The sequence below is a fragment of the Castor canadensis genome, chromosome 15 (genome assembly GCF_047511655.1).
Source record: "Castor canadensis chromosome 15, mCasCan1.hap1v2, whole genome shotgun sequence".
Taxonomy (NCBI): Eukaryota; Metazoa; Chordata; class Mammalia; order Rodentia; family Castoridae; genus Castor; species Castor canadensis.
Genome location: NC_133400.1, coordinates 6869342 through 6892336, shown reverse-complemented (window position 1 = coordinate 6892336; position 22995 = coordinate 6869342). Strand labels below are relative to the sequence as shown.

General features: G+C 41.3%; 1 protein-coding gene and 2 non-coding genes across 6 annotated transcripts; all 3 read left to right on the top strand.

Moving 5' to 3' along the window:
* The first annotated feature begins 32 nt into the window (after positions 1-32).
* Positions 33-21942, top strand: Cenpn (centromere protein N). 4 transcript variants are annotated; one of them, XM_074055596.1, is made up of 11 exons: positions 33-327; positions 3249-3429; positions 9921-9966; positions 12042-12101; positions 12429-12505; positions 14017-14076; positions 15886-15987; positions 17045-17105; positions 18079-18191; positions 20871-20997; positions 21207-21942. In XM_074055596.1, exons 2-11 carry the CDS (start codon positions 3259-3261, stop codon positions 21287-21289), a joined length of 900 nt encoding a protein of 299 aa, XP_073911697.1. In that variant the 5' UTR covers positions 33-327; positions 3249-3258; the 3' UTR covers positions 21290-21942. The 4 variants fall into 4 exon arrangements, with proteins under 4 accessions (XP_073911697.1, XP_073911696.1, XP_073911698.1 ...); XM_074055594.1 differs by having other exon boundaries at positions 39-327; positions 13900-14076; XM_074055595.1 differs by lacking the exon at positions 12042-12101 and having other exon boundaries at positions 34-327; positions 13900-14076.
* Positions 4055-4244, top strand: LOC141417597 (U2 spliceosomal RNA). The gene has a single exon (XR_012442255.1). It is a non-coding gene; the product is annotated as a U2 spliceosomal RNA (small nuclear RNA).
* On the top strand, positions 14460-14625 carry LOC141417792 (U1 spliceosomal RNA). Its single transcript, XR_012442418.1, has one exon. It is a non-coding gene; the product is annotated as a U1 spliceosomal RNA (small nuclear RNA).
* Positions 21943-22995: the final 1053 nt, after the last annotated feature.

Here is a 22995-nt window from a genome sequence, read left to right as displayed (position 1 = left end):
GGACCGACCCATTCTCCAAGCGCGGAGGGGGGAGGAGGGCGAGTCCACTGCAGCGCGGCAGCGCCTAAGCAGCAAACTGCACAGACAAGGCAGGATTCCTGATCGAGGCTACAGCTAATTGTTCAATTTCCTGTCCTGCGAAGAGTGATTTGGGATCTCGGCGAGTTTCACTTCTGTCTCTCCCCCAGCAAGATACCCTGCATCCATGAAGTAGTCCAAAAGCTGATCTCGGTGGGCGGAGCTTGAGGCGGCGGCAATTGCCATTGGGGACTTTGAAGGCGCCTCGGCGGGAACTGCTGCTGAGGAGACGGCTGGAGATGTGGGCCGGTAAGAGATCCCCTGGCCGCAGGGGATCGGGCTCGGAGGCTGGTGGGAACCTTAAAGAAACAGTATTCCAGAGCTCTGGGGAGGCTTTTCTGCAACTGCCACCCGTCTCAAAGCGTAGGATTGGCGTTGGGTCTCGGTCTAGGGGTGGACGGCTATATTTGAGGCCAAGGTGGGAGAGGGCATTGATGCTTTCCGTGACGTCATTTCCGCCATTAGTGGGGCGGGGCCTTGGGGCGCGCGTCTATGCGAAAAGTGTGCTGGATGGTCAGGTGACAGGTCGCTACATTCCCTCCAGGGGTTCTGTCTTGCCGAGAACTGGGGTCTTGTTTTGATCTTGAGATCCCTTGGCTTCCGTCCTATTTTGTTGAAGCAGTTTCATGCATTACTCTTCATGCTCCCAGTGTAGCAGTATATGTCTACAGAAACGCTGCTTAAAAGGGATCTTTTTGTCATGCATTCGTTCAGCGAACATATCGGGCACTTACTCTATGCCAGGCACTGTGCTAAAGCCCTAGGAAGTAAAAGAAAATCTAAAAGCTCATCACAGAAGAGAAGTTTATTAAAGGGCTTACTAACTTTGCCGGTGAGATTAGGTATGCTCTTTCTGCTGGGTTCCTTTAGAATTGCATTCTGCAGACTCTACAATAATTTTAAATCATCTGAAGTGCTCTCTAAAAATGCTAACTCATGCCTTCCTTACATGCACCCTCCCCCCAGTTTAACTTGAGGAGCCCAGGGGTCTTCACTTGGAAAGCCTTCCCAAGTGTTCTCAATGGGAGAAGTGTTACTTTGATATTTCTCTGTTGCACCCTAATCCTTCCTGGGCTATTTTCTCACTGCTCAGGGAGAGCATCCAGTCATTCACTGGATATGTGAGTACATGTGAGATGGTTCTTGGGGTGACTAGACTGACTGACTGGACCCACACTAATGTAGATTCTAGGGGTGTAGCTATTAATAAAGCAAGCCTAGTCCCTGCCCTGAAAACACAATAAAGTACTGTGGATACAATAAAATAATAAAGCTAATTTCAAATAGTTCTTTCAATAAAATAAGCAGTGGAAGGTCAGGAAATAACTTTTGATTGGATTGTCAGAATAAATGTCTGAGGAAAAGGTAGGCTGGAGTAACTGCAAGAACAATGGCCCATCTCCAGAAGGATTGTTTTGTCTTACAGAAACTAAGACATCAGTATAGCTGGAGCTCATAAGGCCAAGGAGAGGGCAGCAAGGGCCTGACAGTACAGGGTCTTATAGACCATGGTGAAGATTTTACCCTTCACCTTAAGGCAGGACGCTCCTGTAACAAGACAATGCAACAAAGCCAACTCCATTTTATGGTGCTAATTCTGTTCCCACGATCTTAACTCAGTTATTTTTCTCTTCCTAAACCATACCCAAGCATTCCACTTAGTGTCTGTTTTACTACCATTTTCAGTACCTTTTAAAAACACAGTCAACTACACATATCTTTTTGAAGTAGGCAATGGTAGTGAATTATATTCAGTGTTTAAGATGCACTTAAGATAACAGATATAAGTCTCGGTCAGGATTCTCGTAGGGAATATTTTTGTTCACCCTTGGGAATCCCCAGGTTGTGAGGAAAGCAGATGAGGATGACAGACTGACTTCAGCCTTTTGTCTTAAACATGGACACCAAGTCCTGTGTGTTCTGTGTGCTCCTTCATCAAAGACAGGCTGTTAAGGGAAGTTAAAGTCTGTAGGTAGCCTGCTTAAAATTTATGTAGAAATCGTGCCACTGAGTTTGATGGTACATAATTGTAATCCCAGCTATACGGGAGGCAGAGATAGAGGGACCTTGATGTAAGGTCAGCCCTAGGCAAAAATCGTAAGATCCTATCTGGAAAAAAAAGAAAAAGGAAAAAAGGACTGGGGAGCATGGCTCAAGTGGTAGAGTGCTTGCCTAGAAAGGCCCCAAGTTCAAACTCCAGTACTGCCAAAAAGAAAAGAAATACTTGCTTACGTTTTACATACTGTATTTAAAGAGAGACATCAGTGTCCCAAAATGAGGCAGCAGAGTAGGATGAGCTATCACCCTACAGATGCAGAATGATACCCCACAGAGACCACAGCAGTGCCCCCTGTTTGCACTTTGATTTTCCGTACTTTCACTTGCCCCCAGTCAACAACAGACTGAAATACCACATGGAAAGTTCCAGCAGTGAATAATCCATAAATTTTAAGGCACTTTCATTACTTTGGCTGCACCACAGTATGGCAGAGGGCTTCGTGATGGGACCTGATGAGAGGCATGCAGCATAGACAGGAGAGAGAGAATGTGACTAAGCAAGCAAGAGTGTGAGTGAAGAAAGCCAAACCCATTCTATGTGTCTGTCTGTGTGTATGTGTGTAAAATACTGAAGACAAGGTCTCACCATGTAGCTCAGCCTGGCCTTGAACTTGCCGTCATCCTGTCTTAGCCTCCCCAGGGCTGGGATTATAGGCAAGCACCACCATGCCTGGTTTATAAGCTATTCATAAGGGAACTAATCCAGTCCCACTAGACTGACCCTTGAACAGGTAATAACCCCTTCTGAAGGTGATACCTCAGGAACCTAACCACCTTGAACTGGGCATCCACCCCTTACAGGTCCACCACCTCTCACTACCCTCATATCTAGGACCAGATTCTCAGCACATGAACAGTGGGGGGCAAACCCTACCCAAATCATAGTGGCACTAATTTTTTAAAAACTAAAACATTTACATCTGCAGCATAAAGAGAAAATAATTAAATCCTCACGCTGAAACACTTTGCAATGCATCTGAAGGAAGGTAATCAGCTGGTCATTTGACCTCCAAAGCAAATCCTGATGAAAAATATGATGCTTAAAAATTCAGCTCAGTTGCTGTATTTGATTTATACTTTGTTGTACTCTTGTGGGTTTTGTTGTATTAAAGTGCCAAAGAGATGGATGAGACTGTTGCTGAGTTCATCAGGAGGACCATCTTGAAAATCCCCATGTATGAAATGATGACAATCCTCAAAGCCTGGGATTTTTTGTCTGAAAACCAGCTGCAGACTGTGAACTTGCGGCAGAGAAAGGAATGTCTGGCTCAGGACTTGATTCTGCTATGTGAGGTAACCATTCAGAATGATAAGCTTGAACAGCATGGTACCCCTTTGGGGTTTTTCTTTCTTTCCTTAGTCCAAAAGGGACCTAAGATAACTGCTTGATTATTTGTAAAGTGAAGAAACTACTTTTTTGCAGGGGTGGGGGGTGGACTGGAGTTTGAACTCAGGACTTCATGCTTGCCAAGCAGGCACTCTTCTGCTTGAGGCACACCTCCAGTCCATTTTGCTCTGGTTATTTTGGAGATGAGGTCTCGTGAACTATTTGTCAGGACTGGCCTCAAACCTCAATCCTCCCAATCTCAGCCTTCCAAGTTGCTAGGTTACAAGGCATGAGCCACAGGCACCTGGCAAAGAAACTAATTTTTGATTGTTTTTTTTTCAACTAATACAGAATGCTTATAAATCAGTAAGAAAAAAAGCAAATACCTATGGGAGAGGAGAAAAATCAGTACAAGTTAAAATACTAAGGAGTATTTTTTTAACCTACCCATTTCAAAGATGAAAAGAAGAACAAGCCTGGTACAGTGTCCATGCTACAATCTCAGCACTTGAGAACTGAGGCAGGATGACAGTGAGTTCAAGGCCATCCTGGGCCACAGAGTGAGGCCCTGTCTTTAAAATAATAATACTCATTGCTTCTCGGCCTTTTGGCTAAGATCAAGTGTAGTATCTGTTCTTATCAGTTTAATATCTGATACGTCCTCTATCTGAGGAAAATATATTAAATGGATTTTTAGAACAGGGAGGTGGAATAGGGGCTGCTCCATCCACTCCACACATCAACCTGGTATTGCAGTACCTCCAGGAGCAATGCACCCTCTGGGGGACTTAAAAAAGAAAAGAAAAGAATAATATTCAAATGTGTTGGCAAAGCTGTGAAAAAAGAGATGTTACCTCTTTCATGTATGTTTACTTATTTGCATTTTATTTTTTAATGATTTCAGATTATTAGAAAAGTTGCTACCACAAAGAATTCTCATATGCCAGTATACCCTTCCCTTGTTCACTTTTAAATAAATACACTTTTTGACCTAGCAATCCTACGCTGCTAGAAAAATAATCCTTTTCTTAGAAAATAACTAGAAGTAATGTATATATTGTGTTTCTTAATATTTAAATATATATTTAACTATAGAAATAGATAAAAAGAAACTGTAGCATTGCTTAAAAACAAAAAATTGGGAACAACTATGTAGGAGGTTGGATGAATTATGATATAGCCAATGACAAAATATTCTTCAGTCATTAAAAAGAGAGATCTCTGTGTGCAACATTGAAAGAAGCTACATAGTACACATACACATAAGTGCCTGTATATAAAGCAGGGGTTCCCAGGGGGACGATTTTTGTCCCCTAAGACAATTGGCTGTGTCTGGAGACATGTTTGATTGTTAAAACTATGTGTGTGCTGAGGAGGGGGGTTCTACTTGCTTCTACTAGGTGGGGGCCAGGGCTATTCAACATCTAAGACAGAATTATCACACCCAAAATGTCAACAGTGCTGGGGTTGAGAAACCATGGAAGTCTGGAAGGGTACCTACCAGACCATTAACTGTGGTTGGCCCAAGGAGCATGAGGGTAGGGAAGACAAGAGTGACACTTCTTATTGTGCCCACTGCTAGGTTATGCTCAATATAAAAAAAAAAAACACATGACTTTTGCCAGGTATGGTGTTACATCTCAGCACTCAGGAAGCTGAGGCAGGGCTACATAGGAAGACCGTGTCTAAAAATAACAAAATATTATATTATGTAAGTATAAACTTCTTACAGAAATTCCCCTCACACACAAACTGAACCCACATCTAAAACCATCACTATTTAATAATGTCATGTAGAACTTTAAAATCGGAGTAGAATGAACATTGATGAAGATTGTAAAGCTTGGCATTAATATTGCTGGCGAAGTGGCTCAAGCAGTAAGAGCACCTGCCTAGCAACCATGAGGCCCTGAGTTCAAACCCCAATACTGCAAAAAAAAAAAAACACTATTACTCTTGTCCCAACCTCCAAGGGTACCAACTACACCAACTTGTAACGGCATAGATTAATTTTGCCTGCTTCTATACTTTAAATGGAATCATACTTTCTCTTCTTTTGTGTCTGGCTTCTTTCACTAAACCTTCTGGTTGTTGTGATATTCAGCCCCACTGTGGCATGTCATAGGTTGTTGGTTATCATTGCTGGATTCTGTTATGTGAATAGCCAATTCATTTATCCACTCTGCTCTTGATGGGCATTTTGATAGTTTCAAGGATTTGACAATTGTAATAGTGCAGTGCTTAGTGAGCATGGGTGCTCAGTCCTGGTACATAACACCAAGGGTTTTCCAGAGGGGGTTTCGCAGGTTATATACACAGGTGTGTGGTCCACAATCACTGGTCAGTGAACCAAGCTGTTCCCACAAGCATTTGTACAACATTGCACTCCCACCAGCAGCGTATGAAAATTCAGCTCCATGTCCTTATTATAGTCAGCATTTTCTGTCCTTCCCATTTTAATACTTGGTAGGCATGTAGAGGTTTTTCACTGTTGTAATTTGCATTTCACTGATGACAAATGAAGTAAAGAACTATTTCATATTTATTAGCTACTTGGATATTCTCTTGTGTTATCTATTTGATCTTTTGCTCATTTTTCTATGGATTGTCTTTTTCTTCTACATACAGTCTAAGCAAGTCCTTTATATTTTCTTCTAAGCTGTGTTTGCCTTTTCACTGTCTTTTTTGTTTTGTTTTCTTGTGCTGCAGACAGAACCCACATGCTAGGCAAGTGCTCTACCACTGAGTTTCATCCCCAGCCTTCTTTTCATTCTCTTAATAATGTCTTTTCATGAACAGAGGTATATCCAAATTTTTTAATATTTATAATCATAGTTCAGCATTTTCCCATAAAATGTAGCAGATTAAACAGGCATTTTTCACTGCACTTTGCAAAAACTCAATAAAATAGCAATAAAGGGATTTTTTTTTTAACTTAAATTCCCAAGCCCTGGGAGAAAAGGAAGCCACAGTAGGTAAGAGATGTCAACGAAACAGAACAAGTAATAACTAAATTAGTAGAGCAGAGTAGAAGTCTAGCTACTTTACTACCTACTCTTCCAGCAAGTGAAGAGAAGGGAATACTTCCCAACTCATTCTGTAGGGCCAGCATTCCCCTGACAGCAAGACAGTACAAAAAAAGAAAACCACAGGTCACTATCTCTCATGAGCATTGATGCAGTTCTCAACAAAGTTTTAGCAAATCATGTCCAACATATTGGAAGAGTAATCCATAATGACCAAGTAGAATTCATCTTAAGAATGAATGGTTGAGCATTTAAAAATCAGTGACTGCTTCACCATGTCAACAGAATAAAAATACACACCATCGTTCTGATTAATAGGTACAAGAAAGGAAATGCCCAGTCTTTAAGAAAATTTAGCAAACTAAGAATAGAAAGAATCCTTTTAAGGTTTTTTTTTTTTTGAGAAAGGTCTTGCTTTGTTACCTAAGCTGACCTGGAACGCTCCATCCTTCTCTCTCTCCACTTCCCAAGTACTGGGATGACAGGCAGATGTTATCATGGCTTTCAGGAATATAAGGATTTCTACAAAGAGTAACAGCTTCCATCCTCTTTACTGTGAAAGAGTGATTGCTTTCCCTGTTTTTAAGATCAGGAATAAGGCAAGGATGTCTATTTTGCCACTTCTAGTCAAAATTGTATTGGAAATTCTGGCTGTTGCGGACAAGCAAGAAGTCATAAAAGCCATCTAGCTTAAAAAAAAAGAAGTGAAACATTTTATTTGAAAGTTACACGATCATCTACATAAATAGACTAATGGAATTTACATAAATAAATAAAGTAAATAAAAAAGGTACTAGAACTAATAGACTTAACAAGATTGTAGGACATCAGATCAAATATAAAAATAATTGTACTTCTTTATGTTGGTGACAGTTGGAATTTGGAATTCAAAATATATATGCATTATTTATGATAGCACCAAAAAGTATGAAATACTTAGGGGTATGTCTAACAAAAGATGTGTATGACCTATATACTAAGCCTATGAAACACTGCTAAAGAAACGAAAGAAATCCTAAATAAATGAGAGAAAGACCATTATGTTCCTGGGTTAGAAAACTTTGTTGAGATGTCAGTTTTTCCCAGACTGGTCTCTGTGTTCAGTGCAATCACAATCAGAATTATAGCAGGATACCAGAGGATTGGGAGGATTACAGTTTGAGGCCAGCCCAGGGAAAAAATTCACATGACCCCATCTCAACCAAAAAAGGCTGGGTGTGGTAGTGTGTGGCTGTTATCCCCAGATATGTGGGGAAGCACATACAGGAGGACTGTGGTCCAGGCCAGCCCAGACATAAACAAGATGCTATATCAAAAATGATCAACGTGAAAAGGGCTGTCGGAGTGGCTCAAGCGGTAGCACGCTTGCCTAGCAAGCACAAGGTACTGAGTTCAAATCCCAGTACTGCCAAAATATAATTATAGCAGGAGTTTTATAAATTGACAGACCAGTTCTGAAATTCATATGTAAATGCAAAAGTCTGAGAATAGCTAAAATAAGTTTGAAAAAGATAAAAGTTGGAGATATAAGACTATTCAAACTCAAGATGATGTATAAAACTAGAATCATCAAAACAGGGTGGCATTAGCGTACAGACAGCCAGATAAATTAAATCAACAGAGTCCAGAAATAGACCAACATATATTTGGTTAAGTGACTACTGACAAAGCTAAGCTACAAAGAGCAATTCTGTGAAGAAAGAATAATCTTTCAATAAATGAAACTAAAATGGTTGAAACCCATATACAAAAAAAAAAGCTTAAGTCCATCTGCCACATCATATAAAAAATTAATTCAAAATGGATCTAAGACCCAAATATAATACCTAAAATTATAAAATATGTACACAAGAGCAGGAGAAAAATCTTTGTGACCTTGGATTAGGCAAAGATTTCTTGAATACAATGTCAAAAACTGATTCATAAAAGAAGTAATTAATAAACGCATTTCCTCAAAATTGATAATTTTTTCTTTGAAAAATACTGCTAAGTGAAGTAAAGACAAGCCACAGACTGGTGGAAACTATTTCAAAATTGTTATCTGATAAAGGACTTATATCTAGAACACATAAAGAATTCTCAGCTGGGCGTGGTGGAGATCAAGAGGATTGCAGTTCAAGGACAGCCTAGGCAAAAAGTGAGCAAGACCTCATCTCACCAACAAGCTGGGTGTGGTGGTGCATGCCTGTCATCCCAGCTACACGGGGAGCACAGGTAGGTAGATCTCAGTCCAGGCCAGCCTGGGGAAATATGAGAAAGACCCTACCTGAAAAATCACTAAAGCAAAAAGGACTGGTGGAGTGGCTCAAGTGGCAGAGCACCTGCCTAGCAGAACTCAGGCTCTGGGTTCAAACCCTAGTACCACCAAAAACCGTCAATAATAAGAAAACAACCCAATAAAGACAATGGGCAAAAGATTTGACTGAACACACTTCCCAAAGAAGACATGAGTGGCGAATAAGAACATGAAAGGACAGTTGAGATGAAAGTCACAAAAAGATACCCTATTAGAGTTGCTCAAAGACCACAATCCTGCCTAGCGGTGTCTAGGAAGTGGAGAAACGAAACCACATTGGAACCATCACATGACGTTGAGCGGCTACTTTGGAAATCAGTTTGGCAGTTTCTTTAAAGTTAAAATTGGGCTGGGGGCATGGCTCAAGTCCCTGAGTTCAATCCCCAGAACTGCAAAACGGGAGGTGGGGGGAGAGGTAGAATCCATGCCACAGATGAGCCAGTCCACTCCTAGGCATTTACTCAAGAGAAATGAAAACATGCCACACAAAGACATCACATTAGTCTTATAATAGCCCCAAACTGGAACCAACCAAATGCCCACTTCAGGTAAATAGGCAAAGTGTGATGTGTCCAACCATAAAAAAGGAATTTACTACTCACAGATATGAAAATGTGGCAGGGTATAATTATGCTGAATAAAAGAAACCAGACCAGAGCAAGACTCATGTCAACAGCCATACAGAACTCTAGGAAGTGCACACTTGTCGTGACAGAAGGTAGATTAATGATTGTCTCGTAACCAGGAGTTGTGAGGGGTAAGGTGCAGGCTGAGGAGGGAAGGAGGGAAAGAAAGACATAAGAAAATTTGAGGGCAGGATATTGGGTTGATTGTGTGATGGTTTCATGAATGTAATCTCCAGTACCACCAAAAAAAAAATATTAATCTCAGTTCGATTTTTTTTTAAAGCCAAAAAGTCAAAATTGATAAATATGAAATAAATTTTGGGGGAATGTTTGTGAGTGCCTGGACTGAGACAGGAAGTGGAAGGTGTATGTATCTTCAGTTGGAGGCAGTTGGTCAGTACAGCACTGAGGGCATGCTAATATCTGTTCTAATCAGCCCCAAGATGGACTTTAAAGGGGTAGCCCAAATCCATCACCGAGTCTCCTAACTAGTTTATCCTCTCTTTCAGGAGAAGCGTGCAAGTGCCAGTGAAGTGGCCCTTTTAGACATCGTGTGTAAGTTTTGCTGATTTGCATTTACACTCCAGTCAGTTTCATCAGAGGCAGTTCTTACATAAGGATGCAGATTCTTGAGTCAAGGGGACCTGGTCAAATCCCATCTCTACTGCTTGCCTCTCTTGTGACGTTTGCCAGGTTGCATTGTCTCTTTGTACTACAGGCTTCTCCTAAGTAAACCTCCTTCCCGGGATTGTGTGAGGATTCAGTGAGATACAGTCTGCAGAATTCTGAGCAGAGTCACTGGTGCAGCTTGAACACAAAGTCAGTAGTCGTTGGGCATTACATTACTACAGAATTTAAAAGTCTGCTTCTGAGAATCTGTAATAATGTAGCTTCTCACCTCTCCTCCCTACCATTTCTTGCATTTTTTGTAATTGTGTATGTGTGTGTATTTGCTTGTTTTTTAATCAGGAGGAAACATAGCATAAGGGCTAAGAACACAAACCCTAGGACCAGATATCTTAGGTTGGTTTATTGCCTACCTGTCAGCCGTAGGGGATGGTGATCACGGTGCTTTGGTATTTCTACATGACAAATCTATATAATAACAATAACATCACATAAGGTTATGGTGAGGATTAAATGACAGTACATTTTAATTTAAGTGGCTCAAGTGGTAGAGCATTTGCCTAGCAAGTATGAAGCCCTAAGTTCATACCCCAGTATTGCCAAAAGAAAAACAAAATGTAAGTTCTAGAACAGAGTATGGTGTTTACTGACAGTTGTTCTTACATATTAATTGCCTTCTATGACATAGAAATATATCAAGAATCACCTTTATTCAGACCTAGTTCCAACTATGACATAACCAAGTCTAGTTTAGTTTCGGTTTCAGAAACTGGATTCTATCTAAGCCATAAGAAGGAGCCACACAGTTCCATTTCTCATGCATTCATTTAAATGTTTGGTAAACACCTACTGTCTGCAAGGTATTTTACTACTGAGCAAAACAGCTGGTTTATACTCCTTAAATGTCACAGTGTAATTGAGGAGAGAGGTTACTCAATCACAAATGGCGTACTTACAATTATAGTAAGTGCTATGGAGGAGAAAAGTTAAGGACTGACGAGAACACAGTGGGGCCTCCTGTTCTGTGGGTGTTTAGGAGGAGTTCTCGAGGAGATGAGTTGAGACCCAAAGGATGAGCTAGTACCACCCAGCCAAGGGGGGGAGGACGGTTAGCCAGGTATGTGGGAGTGGGAGGAGGTGTTCCCAGAGCAGAGAGGGGCAGCAGTAGGACCTCAGGGCTGCAAGAGGGCCCAGCTAGGCTCAAGACTCTGGTAATATAGCACAAGGATGGGCTGAAGTCAGGGCAGGAACAATTTTAAGCCAGAAGGATGATGGAAAAGAATTGAATTTGCTAACTCCGCAGGTCCATTTCTCCTCCAAGGTACTCTTGAGTTTGAACCTTCTGAAGGTTATCTTCTGTGACATACATTTATCCATGCCTTTGTCAGACATACACTGGGTGCTTTATGCAGAGGATTTAGACCTGAGACCACACAGGGGTGAGCAAATCCCTTATTTCTTGGAGAATCTGCCCGGAGAGATAGGAAGTATACAAGTGAACAACCTGAGTACCGAGTACAGGGTGTGATGGCAGGTGATGATGAGTGCCCTGATGGGAACTAAGGCAGGGTGATCAGGGGAGCCCTCCGAGCAGGAGAGAGCAGGCAGAGGTGAGGATTGAGGTGGGTGAGGAGCTGGGAGAGGAGGCACAGGCAGGGTAAACACCCATGCAACTGCCAGTCAGGTGGTGCCGTTCCAGTGCAGATAAACGCTGCAGTCTGGAGTAGATCTACATGCAAGTAATAAATGACCTAACAAAATAAGAATGAAGGCTAAGGCCAACCTTAGCCTAGATTGTTTGAATAGGGTAATTAGGATTTGTTTTTGTCTAAAATAAATTTAATCCATATAAAGTTTATCTTTTGAATAAGAATTTATCACCTAAATTCATGAATTACTATTATGCTCTCTAGTTATTTTATGTTATTAAACATATGTATTCATAAGCACATTTCTTCAAAGTTCTAAGATACAACTTTGAGTGACAACCCCTCTTCTCCCAGATACTCAAGTTCATCGGCACCAGAAACTTTGGGATGTTTTTCAGATGAGTAAAAGAACAGGTAATAGTGTCTGTTTTAAATTGAACATTTGTATTTTGTACTTTGGTAGTTTAAAAGTGAATAGCAGCGTGTTCACTTAAATTACTTTTTCAGTGCGGTAACTATTGCTTGCTTACACCAGATGGTACCATGTCAGAGGTGCTGGTAGCATTCGTGTGATGTTGCCTTTGTTGCCGGGGGGTTACACAGGCTTCGTAGCCCTAGGGTTCTTTGCATATATATTTATGAATGCTTTGTAGCTCCCTTAATTTTTCTTTTTTAATATGCTATCTTCATATATGTAGCTAGTGTACTTCAATTAATTTTTTTCTCTTTTCATTTTGACAGATGAAGATGTTGACCTTTTTGATATGGAACAATTCAAAAGTTCATTTAAGAAGATTCTTCAGAGAGCATTAAAAAATGTAAGAACAAAGTTCATCTGAATTTCCATGAAATTCAATTTAATAACATCTGTGCATTGAAAATTGCCACTATCTTGGTGTGGTTTTTTTTTTTTGTAATAAATTCAACTAGTCATATTCCATACTATTCTACTCCATATCAAAGACAAACCCTACATTATAAAAATTTCCCTCTCTCTACTCAGCCTAGGGCTTCTTTCTCAGGGGCAGTGCCGTCCAGTAGAACTCTGCAGTGACATAAATGTCCCCTATTACCACTGTCTAGTACACTAGCTAGTACCCACCTGTGACTGTTAGCACTTGACATGTGGCTAGAATGACTGAGAAATGAATTTTTAATCTTATTTAACCTTAATGATTTCCATTAAATAGTCCATGCCTAGTTGATGGCTCTGGTATTGGCCAGTGTGGCACTGGCGCACCCTTGACTTTTGCTTTTGTAATGGGAAGACAGGAAGCCATCTAAAATAAGACCCTCTTCAATTCCAGTCCATACAGGCAACTGAGCCCCTGAAGGGGCTATATTCTTCGCCTCCATACCCGGCCCTAGGAGAATTCCTTGTCCTGTGCACAAGAGGATTTGGAAAAGCAGCTGCATACAAATTGGGCAGAATTTGCTTGCTTGCCACAGCAGGCACCATAAAATCCTGCTTTTCCTGAAGTTAGATCCAAGAGGGAGAAAATAGACAGTTGGCAAGCCAAGCAAACCTGTTTTATAGTCCTCCGTTACAGGGTCAGCTTCAAGGGAATGTTGACTCTGGGGCAAGCAGGTAGCCAGGGAGCAGGCTCTTAAATTCCCAGAGAAATCGGCAATCCTATTCCCAAGTTTAGAAAGGCCTATTTTATCCATGAAATGGAAGCCAAGTAGGACTTCCTACATTCTCATCATATACCATTCCTTCAGTGTTTTCTACTTCTGAGCTAAATGCCCAAGAGCATGGACTTAATATGTTTTTGAACCCATCACTACTTAGAGATCTTACTGATAATCTGTATAGTGCACACTAGATCTGTGCTGCATGCTAGACTTTCTTATTAAACAGCTGTCTCACAAGGCTGTGTTAACTCTTTATCTCTTGTTAGTAGAACAAATGTTCAGGACAAACTCAATCAGTCTTATATCACAAGATTTCTTCCCAAAGATTCCCAAAACACTGTCATAAAAAGGAGAAAAGACTGCCAGGTTTTAATATGCATACAAAATTATAGTGACATGGTTCCTAAAAAGCACCTGCAAGTTGGATGTGGTGGTGCACACCTGTAATCCCAGCACTCAGAAGGCTGTGGCAGAAGGATTAAAAGTTCCAAGCTGGCCTGGTCTACATAGTGAGACTGCATCTAAAACCACGGATGGTGCCAATGTTTAACCGGGAAATTTAAAACTTCTTAATAAGGTGATGGTCAGCTTCAAAGACACTGAGGATAAAGCAGTCTGGATTCGAGTTGCCTGGGGAACACAGAACTCAAAGCCAAACCAGTACAAACCTACTTATGTGGTGTATCATCCCCAGACTCCGTATGCCTTCATGTCTTCCTGCAGCCTGAAGAGCACTGTACCCCTTCTGGGTCAGGTATGACACAAATTGCTATCAGCTATGGTATCTTACTATCTGATCTCAAAGGTCTATCAGGTTAAATTGCTCAAGCACTTACTATAGAGTACCATGTGTGGTCCTTCCTAAAATGAGGATCAGAGAGCACCTTATCTATACATGGAAATGTGATTCAAAGTATTAGTTTGGGGTTATTCTTTATTTTTTTTTAATCTAGAAGTAATACATGCTTAATGTAAAAAAAAAAAAAAAAAAAAACCTGTAACCAATACAGAAGCCTCTAAAGATGAAAGGTCTTGTTCAGAACTCTGTACCCCTTTCCCCTCTCCCCTTCACCTAAAATAACTATTAGTTTGCTGTTTCCTTTCAAACAGTGCTTTAATCACAAAAGTCAGGGTGAATTACTTTCCTGGCAGGGGAGATGCACCCTGATGGCAAAGGTGGTTTTCTCAGGGCAAGGTTTATCCATCGCACTCCAGATCTGCTGACTACTGTGATTTCCCCAAATGCAGGAAAACTGACTGCATAATTTGTGGTAGTGGGGGGCTGTGTTTGTGCTCTCCCCTAAAAAAGAAGTCAGGTTGATACCTAAGGTTCTGTAGTGTTTTGCTTTTTTAAGTTAACATTTCCACAGGTTTATATACAGTGCATTCTCATATCTGTCTAATACTCCCATCTCTGGCCATTGTTGACCTTTGTAGCCATTTCTCCCACACTGTGCATACAAGAAGACCACTTTAACCTAAGATGCAGCCTCTGTCCAAAGCCTGCTGCTTCTTTATAGCTCTGCCTTTGGTATTACAGGCTTCCCAGCATCTTTCCCCAAAACAAACCATCTGTAAATTGGTCTGGCGAGTGCTGCTGCCTGTTAGCGTTCACGGCTACAGCCACACCTCCCACGGTCCCAAAGCTCACACCTCAGCTCGTTGGAGGTGAGCAGCCCCAGCAGCGCTACATCACCTCCAAGCAGCCTGTGTCCGCTAGAGGTGCTGCAGCATCACACTCTCCAGGGTCATGGACCAAGCAAACCTCAGGATGCCAGGGGCTGTATTGCTGGTCACTTAAGTTCCATGGTGGTTTATTGACAGCAGAAAGACTGCCACTCGCTCCTATTCCCTCTCACGCTGGGCTCCACTTCTTCACATTTGGGTTTTTTCATCCATGATGCAGTGTTCATTCATCCACTTACAGCCAGGTGAGTGTACCCTGCCACAGGTTCTTTAAACATCACCCCAGCTGGGGATGTGGCACAGTGGCAGAGCACTTCCCTAGCATGCACAAGGACCTGGGTTCGATCCCAGCACCACAGAAAAACACTACCCTGGAGGCTGGCATTCATTTCTACTGTATATCTTAAGACTTGTCTCTCCCCTCTCTCTAGTTCCAGGTAAATATCTCATTTGAGGAATTCGGTTTCAGTCTTCTAACTTGCTTCCCAGATAACAGGAATTTTGGAAGTTGCATTTGCCATAAAGCATACACATTTGCTTTATTGCATGGCTTGTGGTGGTGCTGGGTAACTGCTGTTCTAAAATGGTGACTTTTGAGCATTTGGTGTTTATACCTCAGTCTGAACTTATAAGTTCAGACTTATTTTAACTCCTAGCCTTGAACATGACTGCTTTTCTAAAAATGACCACACTTACGAGACTCTTAATGCCAGTGACCACTGTTTTGTTTTTAAGCTGAGTAATAGGCCACGGGAGAAAATCTGTCTTTGAGCTCTTACATGGAAACTATTCACTGATTTCAGCTATACTTTACTTTGACAAAGTTTATAAATACAGTGATAATAATCCTAATAGCCATGCTGATTTTTGTTTCAAGGCACTGATGGTTGCTAGCAAGCACCATCAGATTGTGAAAATGGACCTGAGAAGCCGACACCTGGACTCTCTCAAGGCTATTGTTTTTAAACAGTATAACCAGGTGAGCCAATCAGAATTCTTGAAAGTTGAGTCTTCCTTTTCTCTTGCTTATAAAAGTTAGAGCCATTGAGCAGGTGGGTGGCCACCTCTAACAGGTGATCACTTGAGATATTAGTGAAGGAGAGAAAAGTTTCAATCAGTTAACATGAAAGGAAACAAAGCCATTTCTCTCTTGGCTTTTTATCCTTGTATTTTATATCATCCATTTGTCACTGGGTCTGTATTAATGGATTTCAGTTTCCATATCAGCTGTAGAGTAACCTGATCCTATCTTTTAAAGCTAAACATATTCTATTATGCAAGAGAAATACAATTAAGTTTTTGTCCTATCAGTCAAGCAAGTGACAGAAGGGTTGAAATTAAAGGGGAAAGCATGGGTTTCTGAGTCCCACAACTGCTTTATCTATTAAAATGTCGTTCCCCTTTAGTGATAGGGACAGATCTGTCCTTACAGGCTCAAGGGTTTTCTCCTGTGCATGGCACATGTCTGCTCATGTGTTCAGACTCTTTCAGTGCATGGAGCCCTCTGTTCTCATCTGTTCTAAATAGAAAGAAGTGACGGCTTTCTGCAAGTCAGTCTGCGGAAAAGGCCTAACATTAAGAAGTTAATAAGGAATTTCTCTCCTCACCGCCCTTCTACCCACCAGCCTCCTACTAACTATTCTACTGTAGTGTGACAGTTGCATTCCTAGGAAAGTCCACAGTGTCACATACTTCCTTGTATAAGCACTGCCTTCAGTGGAGAAAGGTGGGGTTTAAGAGACTCAGACTTCCAGTAGGAAAGCCGTCACACTGGAAAACATCACGCTGCAAACGCTGCCTAAGCTTTTATGACCGCAAAGCACAGAGTTCCGCAAACAAAACGACCATGTTCTCAGGCCTTCACCTAGTCAGTATACTCTGTCCTGAGAACAACGCTCAACTTAGCCAGGATGTGGTCTCAAATCTCTTTTTGGAAAAAAAAAGTATTTGACATACTTTTACATACTAAAATCATTTAATTTCCATAATTCAAGTTGTTAAAATCAGTAAAAAATTTACTTTTCTCTCCCTCCCAGACGTTTGAAAATCACAGCTCTACAATACCTCTACAAGAAAGAAACCTTGGACTAAATATAAGTATGTGTTTTAAGATAAAGCTGAAATTTAGCCAAGTGTAATTGCACTTACCTGTAATCACAGCAGTCCGGAGGCTGAGGCAAGAGAATGACAAGTTCCAGACCATCCTGGGCTACATAGCAAGACCCTGTCTCAAAAACATAATTTAAAAAAATAGGGATCTGATTCCAAACTATTTACTGCCTTCAGAAAAACTGAAAATTAAATATCTGTGGAAGAAGGAAGGCCAAGCTACCAATAGGTCTTCTTTAGAATTTACTCGAATGGTAAAAACAAAAATAAAAAAGCTCATTGCTGCTGAGCATTTCTTTTGTGCTCAGCACCATGCTCAGATGTTTGTATTACATATTTGCCCATGAAGAAGCGCTAGCCATTGAGAAGTGCTTGGAACTCCAGACAATATCATACAGCTAGGAAGTGGCAAAGCAGAAGTGGACCCTGGGCCTGACTGTGGAGCCAGTTCCAAACTGGTTCTAGAACAGTCCGAGCGGTACCTGCACTGCTACCCACAGATGACATGAGTCTCTCCCTAGAAAACCCAAGCCCTTTTCAGCAATGAAAGGAAATGGTATCACTGCTACGAACTAAACATTTTTATAACTCAAGTGGCACAGGAACTGCTGTTGATTCATGTTAAGGAAGCAGGATATAAAATTGTGTTTGTTTTATAATCCCACTTTAAAAATGCATATATGTATACATCTTTCGTTTTATTAACTGTAAAAGAGCTAGACAAATATATTAAAATGTGAATGGTTCTTATCTCTGGGTGGTAGAATTATGGGTAATTTTTTCTTTTATCACCCTGCATTTTCCAACCGTTGTACATGATAAATTTTGATTGAAAGAAAGAACAAGCGACATTACTTTTAAGTTATACAAATCATATGAAGAGTTAGGGATGAAAAGAAGACATCTGAAAGATGAAGTGTGTTCCTAATGCCTGTTTCCATTTGAAATTGTCCATCTTCAGTGGATTCCAGGATCATTCACGAAAACACAATAGAAAAAGAGAGAGTCCAAAGAATAACTCAAGAGACTTTTGGAGACTATCCTCAACCACAACTAGAATTTGCACAATATAAGGTAGGACCTGAAAGTTATCAGCATTTTTTTTCAAAAGATAATAGAACCTTAAAGTGAAGCAAGTCTAAGAAACTATTCCTTTTTCATTTATCATGTCAACTTTACATAATAAACTTGTAAGTTAAATAGACCTCTTTATTATGTTTTAAGTTCCCCTTTTAGCAAAGGAGACCTTTTGAAATTTTGGATTTGGCTTTTCTTTTCGTCTTACAATTACCTGGGTTACATATTAACTGGGCGTGATCTGTATTTTTGAGGTGAAGAAAATTGTAGGTCATACCTTCCTAGCCCATCCACATTTAGAATATTATTGGCACGTAGGTGGTCATGAATACCTGTTGAGTAAGAGAGTGGAGAATCTGCGTGTGGTGACACATGGCACTCGGGAGGCTGAGGCAGGAAGATCTCTTGTTTAAGGTCAGCTTGGCCTTGTCTCAGAAAGCCAAGAGAAAAAGGGAAAGGGCAGAGAATAAAGCAGTCATCACAGGGCCAGGTTGGCATCAGAAGGAGAAAACCAGTTGGCATGATACACTGCAGGCACAGCTTGTTCTCGGTGCTGCCACCCACCAAGCCCAGGTTTTTAGTGCGAGCACATGGCTGCCATCAGAAGAACTCGAGGTTTATACCTCGAGTTCACCCTACTCTGAGTCCACGTTCATACTCATAACACCCTCAAGCTCCCCAGTAAAATTATGTCTCTTTAGTCTTCCTATAGCTGGAGGATACACTTAAAATCTGTCTTTGAATGCTCACTTAGGCACAAAGGCTGTTTGGTTTGACTTGTTTTTAGTGGGAGAAGTTGACACTTTTCAGGTTGGTTCCCTTAATGGCAGGGTGTAACCGAGCTTCTTTGAATAGTCTATAATCAGTGTGATGGTTCTCAGTGTGTAATCCCTGGATGGGCAGAAGCAGCACCACTGGGGAGTCGATGAGAAGTGACAATTCTTGGGCTGGCAGAGTGGTTCAAGTGATGGCACGCCTGCCTAGCAAGCATGAGGTCCTAGGTTCAACCCCCAGTACCACCAAAAAAAAGTGGCCATTCTTGGTACCGCCCCAGATCTTCTGGGTCTGGGGAGGTAGACCCAGCAACCTGTTTTGATAAGCCATCTTGCTCATGACGCACACTAAAGCTGGGGGCCACTGGTCTAGGATACAAATGATTTCCAAAACTTCCCTTTGTGCATTTGTTAGAATGACTGTTCTGTCATTGGTCTGAACTTGGGGCTGCACACTTACAAGGCAGGTGTCTACCACTTGAGCTATTCCTCCAACTAGAATAGCTGTATTCTGTAAATCTAAGTACACAATTATTCATACCTGCTACTGGGCTACCTGTGCCGTTTCTATTTTGAAAAACATCAAACCTTCAGAAAACTAAGAAGAATGTTACAGTGAGCATCTATTTCTCTTTCGCTTTAGCTCACAGTTGCTGGAATTGGCTGCATTTTTCTCTCTCTATTCTAAATCATTTGTGTTAGTTGTACACATACTCATTTCCCAGATATTTCAGCCTACCTGCTCAGAATCTTAAGAATCACTTCAAATTAAGAAGTGATCAAAACTTAGAATCCAAGTGCCAAGTACCTGTTGAAATAACAGGACTTGGATATTTGGTAATATTATTAAATTTTTAGGTATGGTAATGGTATCAGGGTTCAGTTTTTAAGAACTCCTTTTAAGTGGAGCTGGCAGAGTGACTCAAGTGGTAGAGCATCTGCCTAGCAAGCATGAGGCCCTGAGTCAAACCCAAGTGCTACCAAAAAAAAAAAAAAGGTCCTTTCAGGTGTCTTTTAGATACATACAGAAATGCAGGCAAAATGTAATAGCATTTTATCTGCAATAAAAACAGTCTAGTAGGGGTGGGCAGTGGCAAGTAGGGGCTGAGGTAACAGATGAAACCAGGCTGGCCACAAGCTGACCATCAGTTCAGCTGGCACTTACATGGTGCTATTTCTATATATGTTTATTTTTTGGTTGGTGTTTTTATGACATGAAATCTTCCTTGTGTGACCCAGGCTGGCCTTGAACTTGCTATCCTCCTGCCTCAGCCTCCAAAGTGCTGGGATTATAGGCATGCACCACCACACCCAGCTTCTATACATGTTTTAAATCTTCCCTAATAAATTTAAGTGGTGACTCAAGAGATTTGACATTTTTTTATTGAAACTACAGATTACAAAAGATAGCATTAATTTTCCATTAAGAATGCAAACTGAGCTGGGCGCTGGTGGCTCACGCCTGTGATCCTAGCTACTCAGGAGGCAGAGATCAGGAAGATTGCAGTCCAAAGCCAGCCCAGGCAAATAGTTCAAGAGATCTTATCTTGAAAAAACCCATCGCAAAAAAAGGGCTGGTGGAGTGGCACAAGGTATATAGATCCTAAGTTCAAACCCCAGTACCACAAAAAAAAAAAAAAATGCAAACTATAAAGTGCACTGAGGGCAGAGCTGACTTTCGGCATCTCCTGTACACACAGTATGTGTTGGCATTTGTGTTGGACATCTTTTAATATACAGGATGCTAAGTTTGCAGTTAGTTAGCAAATTAAATGATCTCCACCTCCACTAATCCCTATATTTCTTAAAGGCAAGAATTAATGAAATTGTATAATCTGTTCATTATCTTTTGCCATTCCAACTGATACATCTAACAGTCATTTATAAACGCCTTTGTTGACAGCTTGAGACAAAGTTCAAAAGTGACGTCCATGGGGGCATCTTGGCTGAGAGGGAAGAGCCCCTGAGGTGCCTGGTGAAGTTCTCCAGCCCACATCTTCTGGAAGCACTGAAATCCTTGGCTCCGGCTGGTGAGTGGTCAGCTTACCCCACAGGATGCACTCCGCCCTCTGCTGCTGCCTGGCTACCTCGGAGCTTCCCCATCTCCCCATCGTGCCCTGGTTTTGACTGTTTTGCTTCTGCACCTAATGGGGAGGGGTCCGTAATATACCTCTAATCTTAGCTATTTTTAAACTCACTCAAGGCTTTTAATTTTCTTTTTCTCTATTTTTTATTTTAGGTGTAGCAGACGCACCACTTTCACCATTGCTCACTTGCATACCCAGCAAGGGAAAGAATTATTTTAAAATTAGAGATAAATAAGACGTGGTTTTGTAAGCGCAGTGGCTCCTTGACTGTATTGCACACACATTCCAGCTAATGGCTAGCTGGATAGCTTCTGTCTATTAACTTGTATTTTAGGAATTGATTCTTTGTATTGAAAATTTAGGAATGTTCACGTAACTGTTGGGACTGACTTTCCTCCTCCCTGGGTAGCCCTCACCCCTTTTCCTGCTAAGTATAGCAGTTGTGGACATTTGAGATGTGACAGCCTGCACACACGCCTGTGCGCACACACGTATGGCTCCAGAGTAACTTGGGGTGCTAGAGTGTTCGAAGTCAAGCTGTGGCACAGTGGTTGGACCTGTTGGCATCCTATCAGGTGTCGTTTTCCATGACTGCCTTGCCTCCGTCCTAGCAGGTCTAATTCCAGTCGCTGGTTTTTAGGGATTTTCTCTTAAGCCTTGGGTCATGGAAAGATGCACCAAGAAGCTATCTCCAACTCAGAACTTCTAGGGGCTTCGTAAAATTGGCCCGTTCAGTTGTTATTCCAGGAGGTGCGTATCTGCTGGCTCACTTACAAAATGACTGTTTTGCTGTAAATGTAGTTTCATAATCTTATTTTATCATGCATGTAACATTCAAACTGACCACCATTATTAACTGATTTCTGAATAAAGATAATGAAAAACTGGTACGTTAGCTAATGTGGGTTTTGGGGCTTTCGTTTAGTTGCTTTTTGGGGTATTTTTTGGTGATATTGGAGTTTGAACTCAGTACCTTGCTTGACCCATGCCCCCAACCCCTTTTTGCCTTAGTTATTTTCAGATAGTGTCTCACTATTTTGCCAGAGCTAACCTCAAACCACAGTCCTCCTATCTCCACCTCCCATATCGCTGGGATTGTAGAAGTGGACCTCTGCACCTGGCTCTGGTACATCATTACTTTGGATGAAAATCTTCAGAGATCTTCACTAAATAGCATATACTTTTATGATAACATCTTAAATCTACTCCAGAGAGGATTGGGGGTTACAAAAAAGACATGTTACAATTATAAAAATTAAAAGGCAAGGAAATCTGAGCAGTTAAGAGCACAAAAAGATCAGGAGAACAAAACAAAGCTAGGAACAAGGTTTCTCTGTGAGGAGGTACATGTGCCTCCCAGGTGCTAAAGGACTAAAAAGTGAGCAGGAAGCTTGCCAGTGACAAGCAGAGAAGAAAACACCAATTTGTGAATGAAGATATTTAAAGGCTACTTTTGATGAGAATCAAAAAAGAAGCCTAAAAGACACTATATAAATAGTCAGAAAAAGGAGTTAATAAAATGATTTATAAAATAATGTCTGTAGGCTATAGGTTTTTAGATTTAATCTCATTTCAGGATAGTCACTTCAGTTCTTCCCTCCCTCTGCACCCCTATTAAGGCCCTGAATCTTTGGGGTCTCAATGATGCTAATTTCTTTTTGACCAGGATCATGGTTTAGGGCATCTTTCCTTTTGCGTGCACACTTAGAAGGTATTCTGCCAGCTGCTAGAACAGCTGTGTAGGATCTGCATGAAGGCCCTTCAGGTTTCTGGGATGGTTCCCCTCAGCCTCACACCTATCCCTGCTGCATGGCAGGAATGAGGGTCTGGAGTCTGAACAAGAAGGACACTAGTACTACCCAGCCTAGCACTACAGGCTCAGAAATCTTCGTGTTTGATAACTGTCAGATGTAGCTTGGGAATGGGAGCCACAGGAAGTAC

What these genes read in the sequence shown, in the direction of transcription:
- Cenpn (XM_074055594.1), top strand. Translation starts at nt 3,259, where the DNA reads ATGGATGAGACTGTTGCTGAGTTCATCAGGAGGACCATCTTGAAAATC. An exon ending in ACTTGATTCTGCTATGTGAG is followed by an intron (nt 3,430 to 9,920) that starts GTAACCATTCAG and finishes CCTCTCTTTCAG; the next exon opens with GAGAAGCGTGCAAGTGCCAG. An exon ending in GAAATCCTTGGCTCCGGCTG is followed by an intron (nt 20,998 to 21,206) that starts GTGAGTGGTCAG and finishes TTTTTATTTTAG; the next exon opens with GTGTAGCAGACGCACCACTT.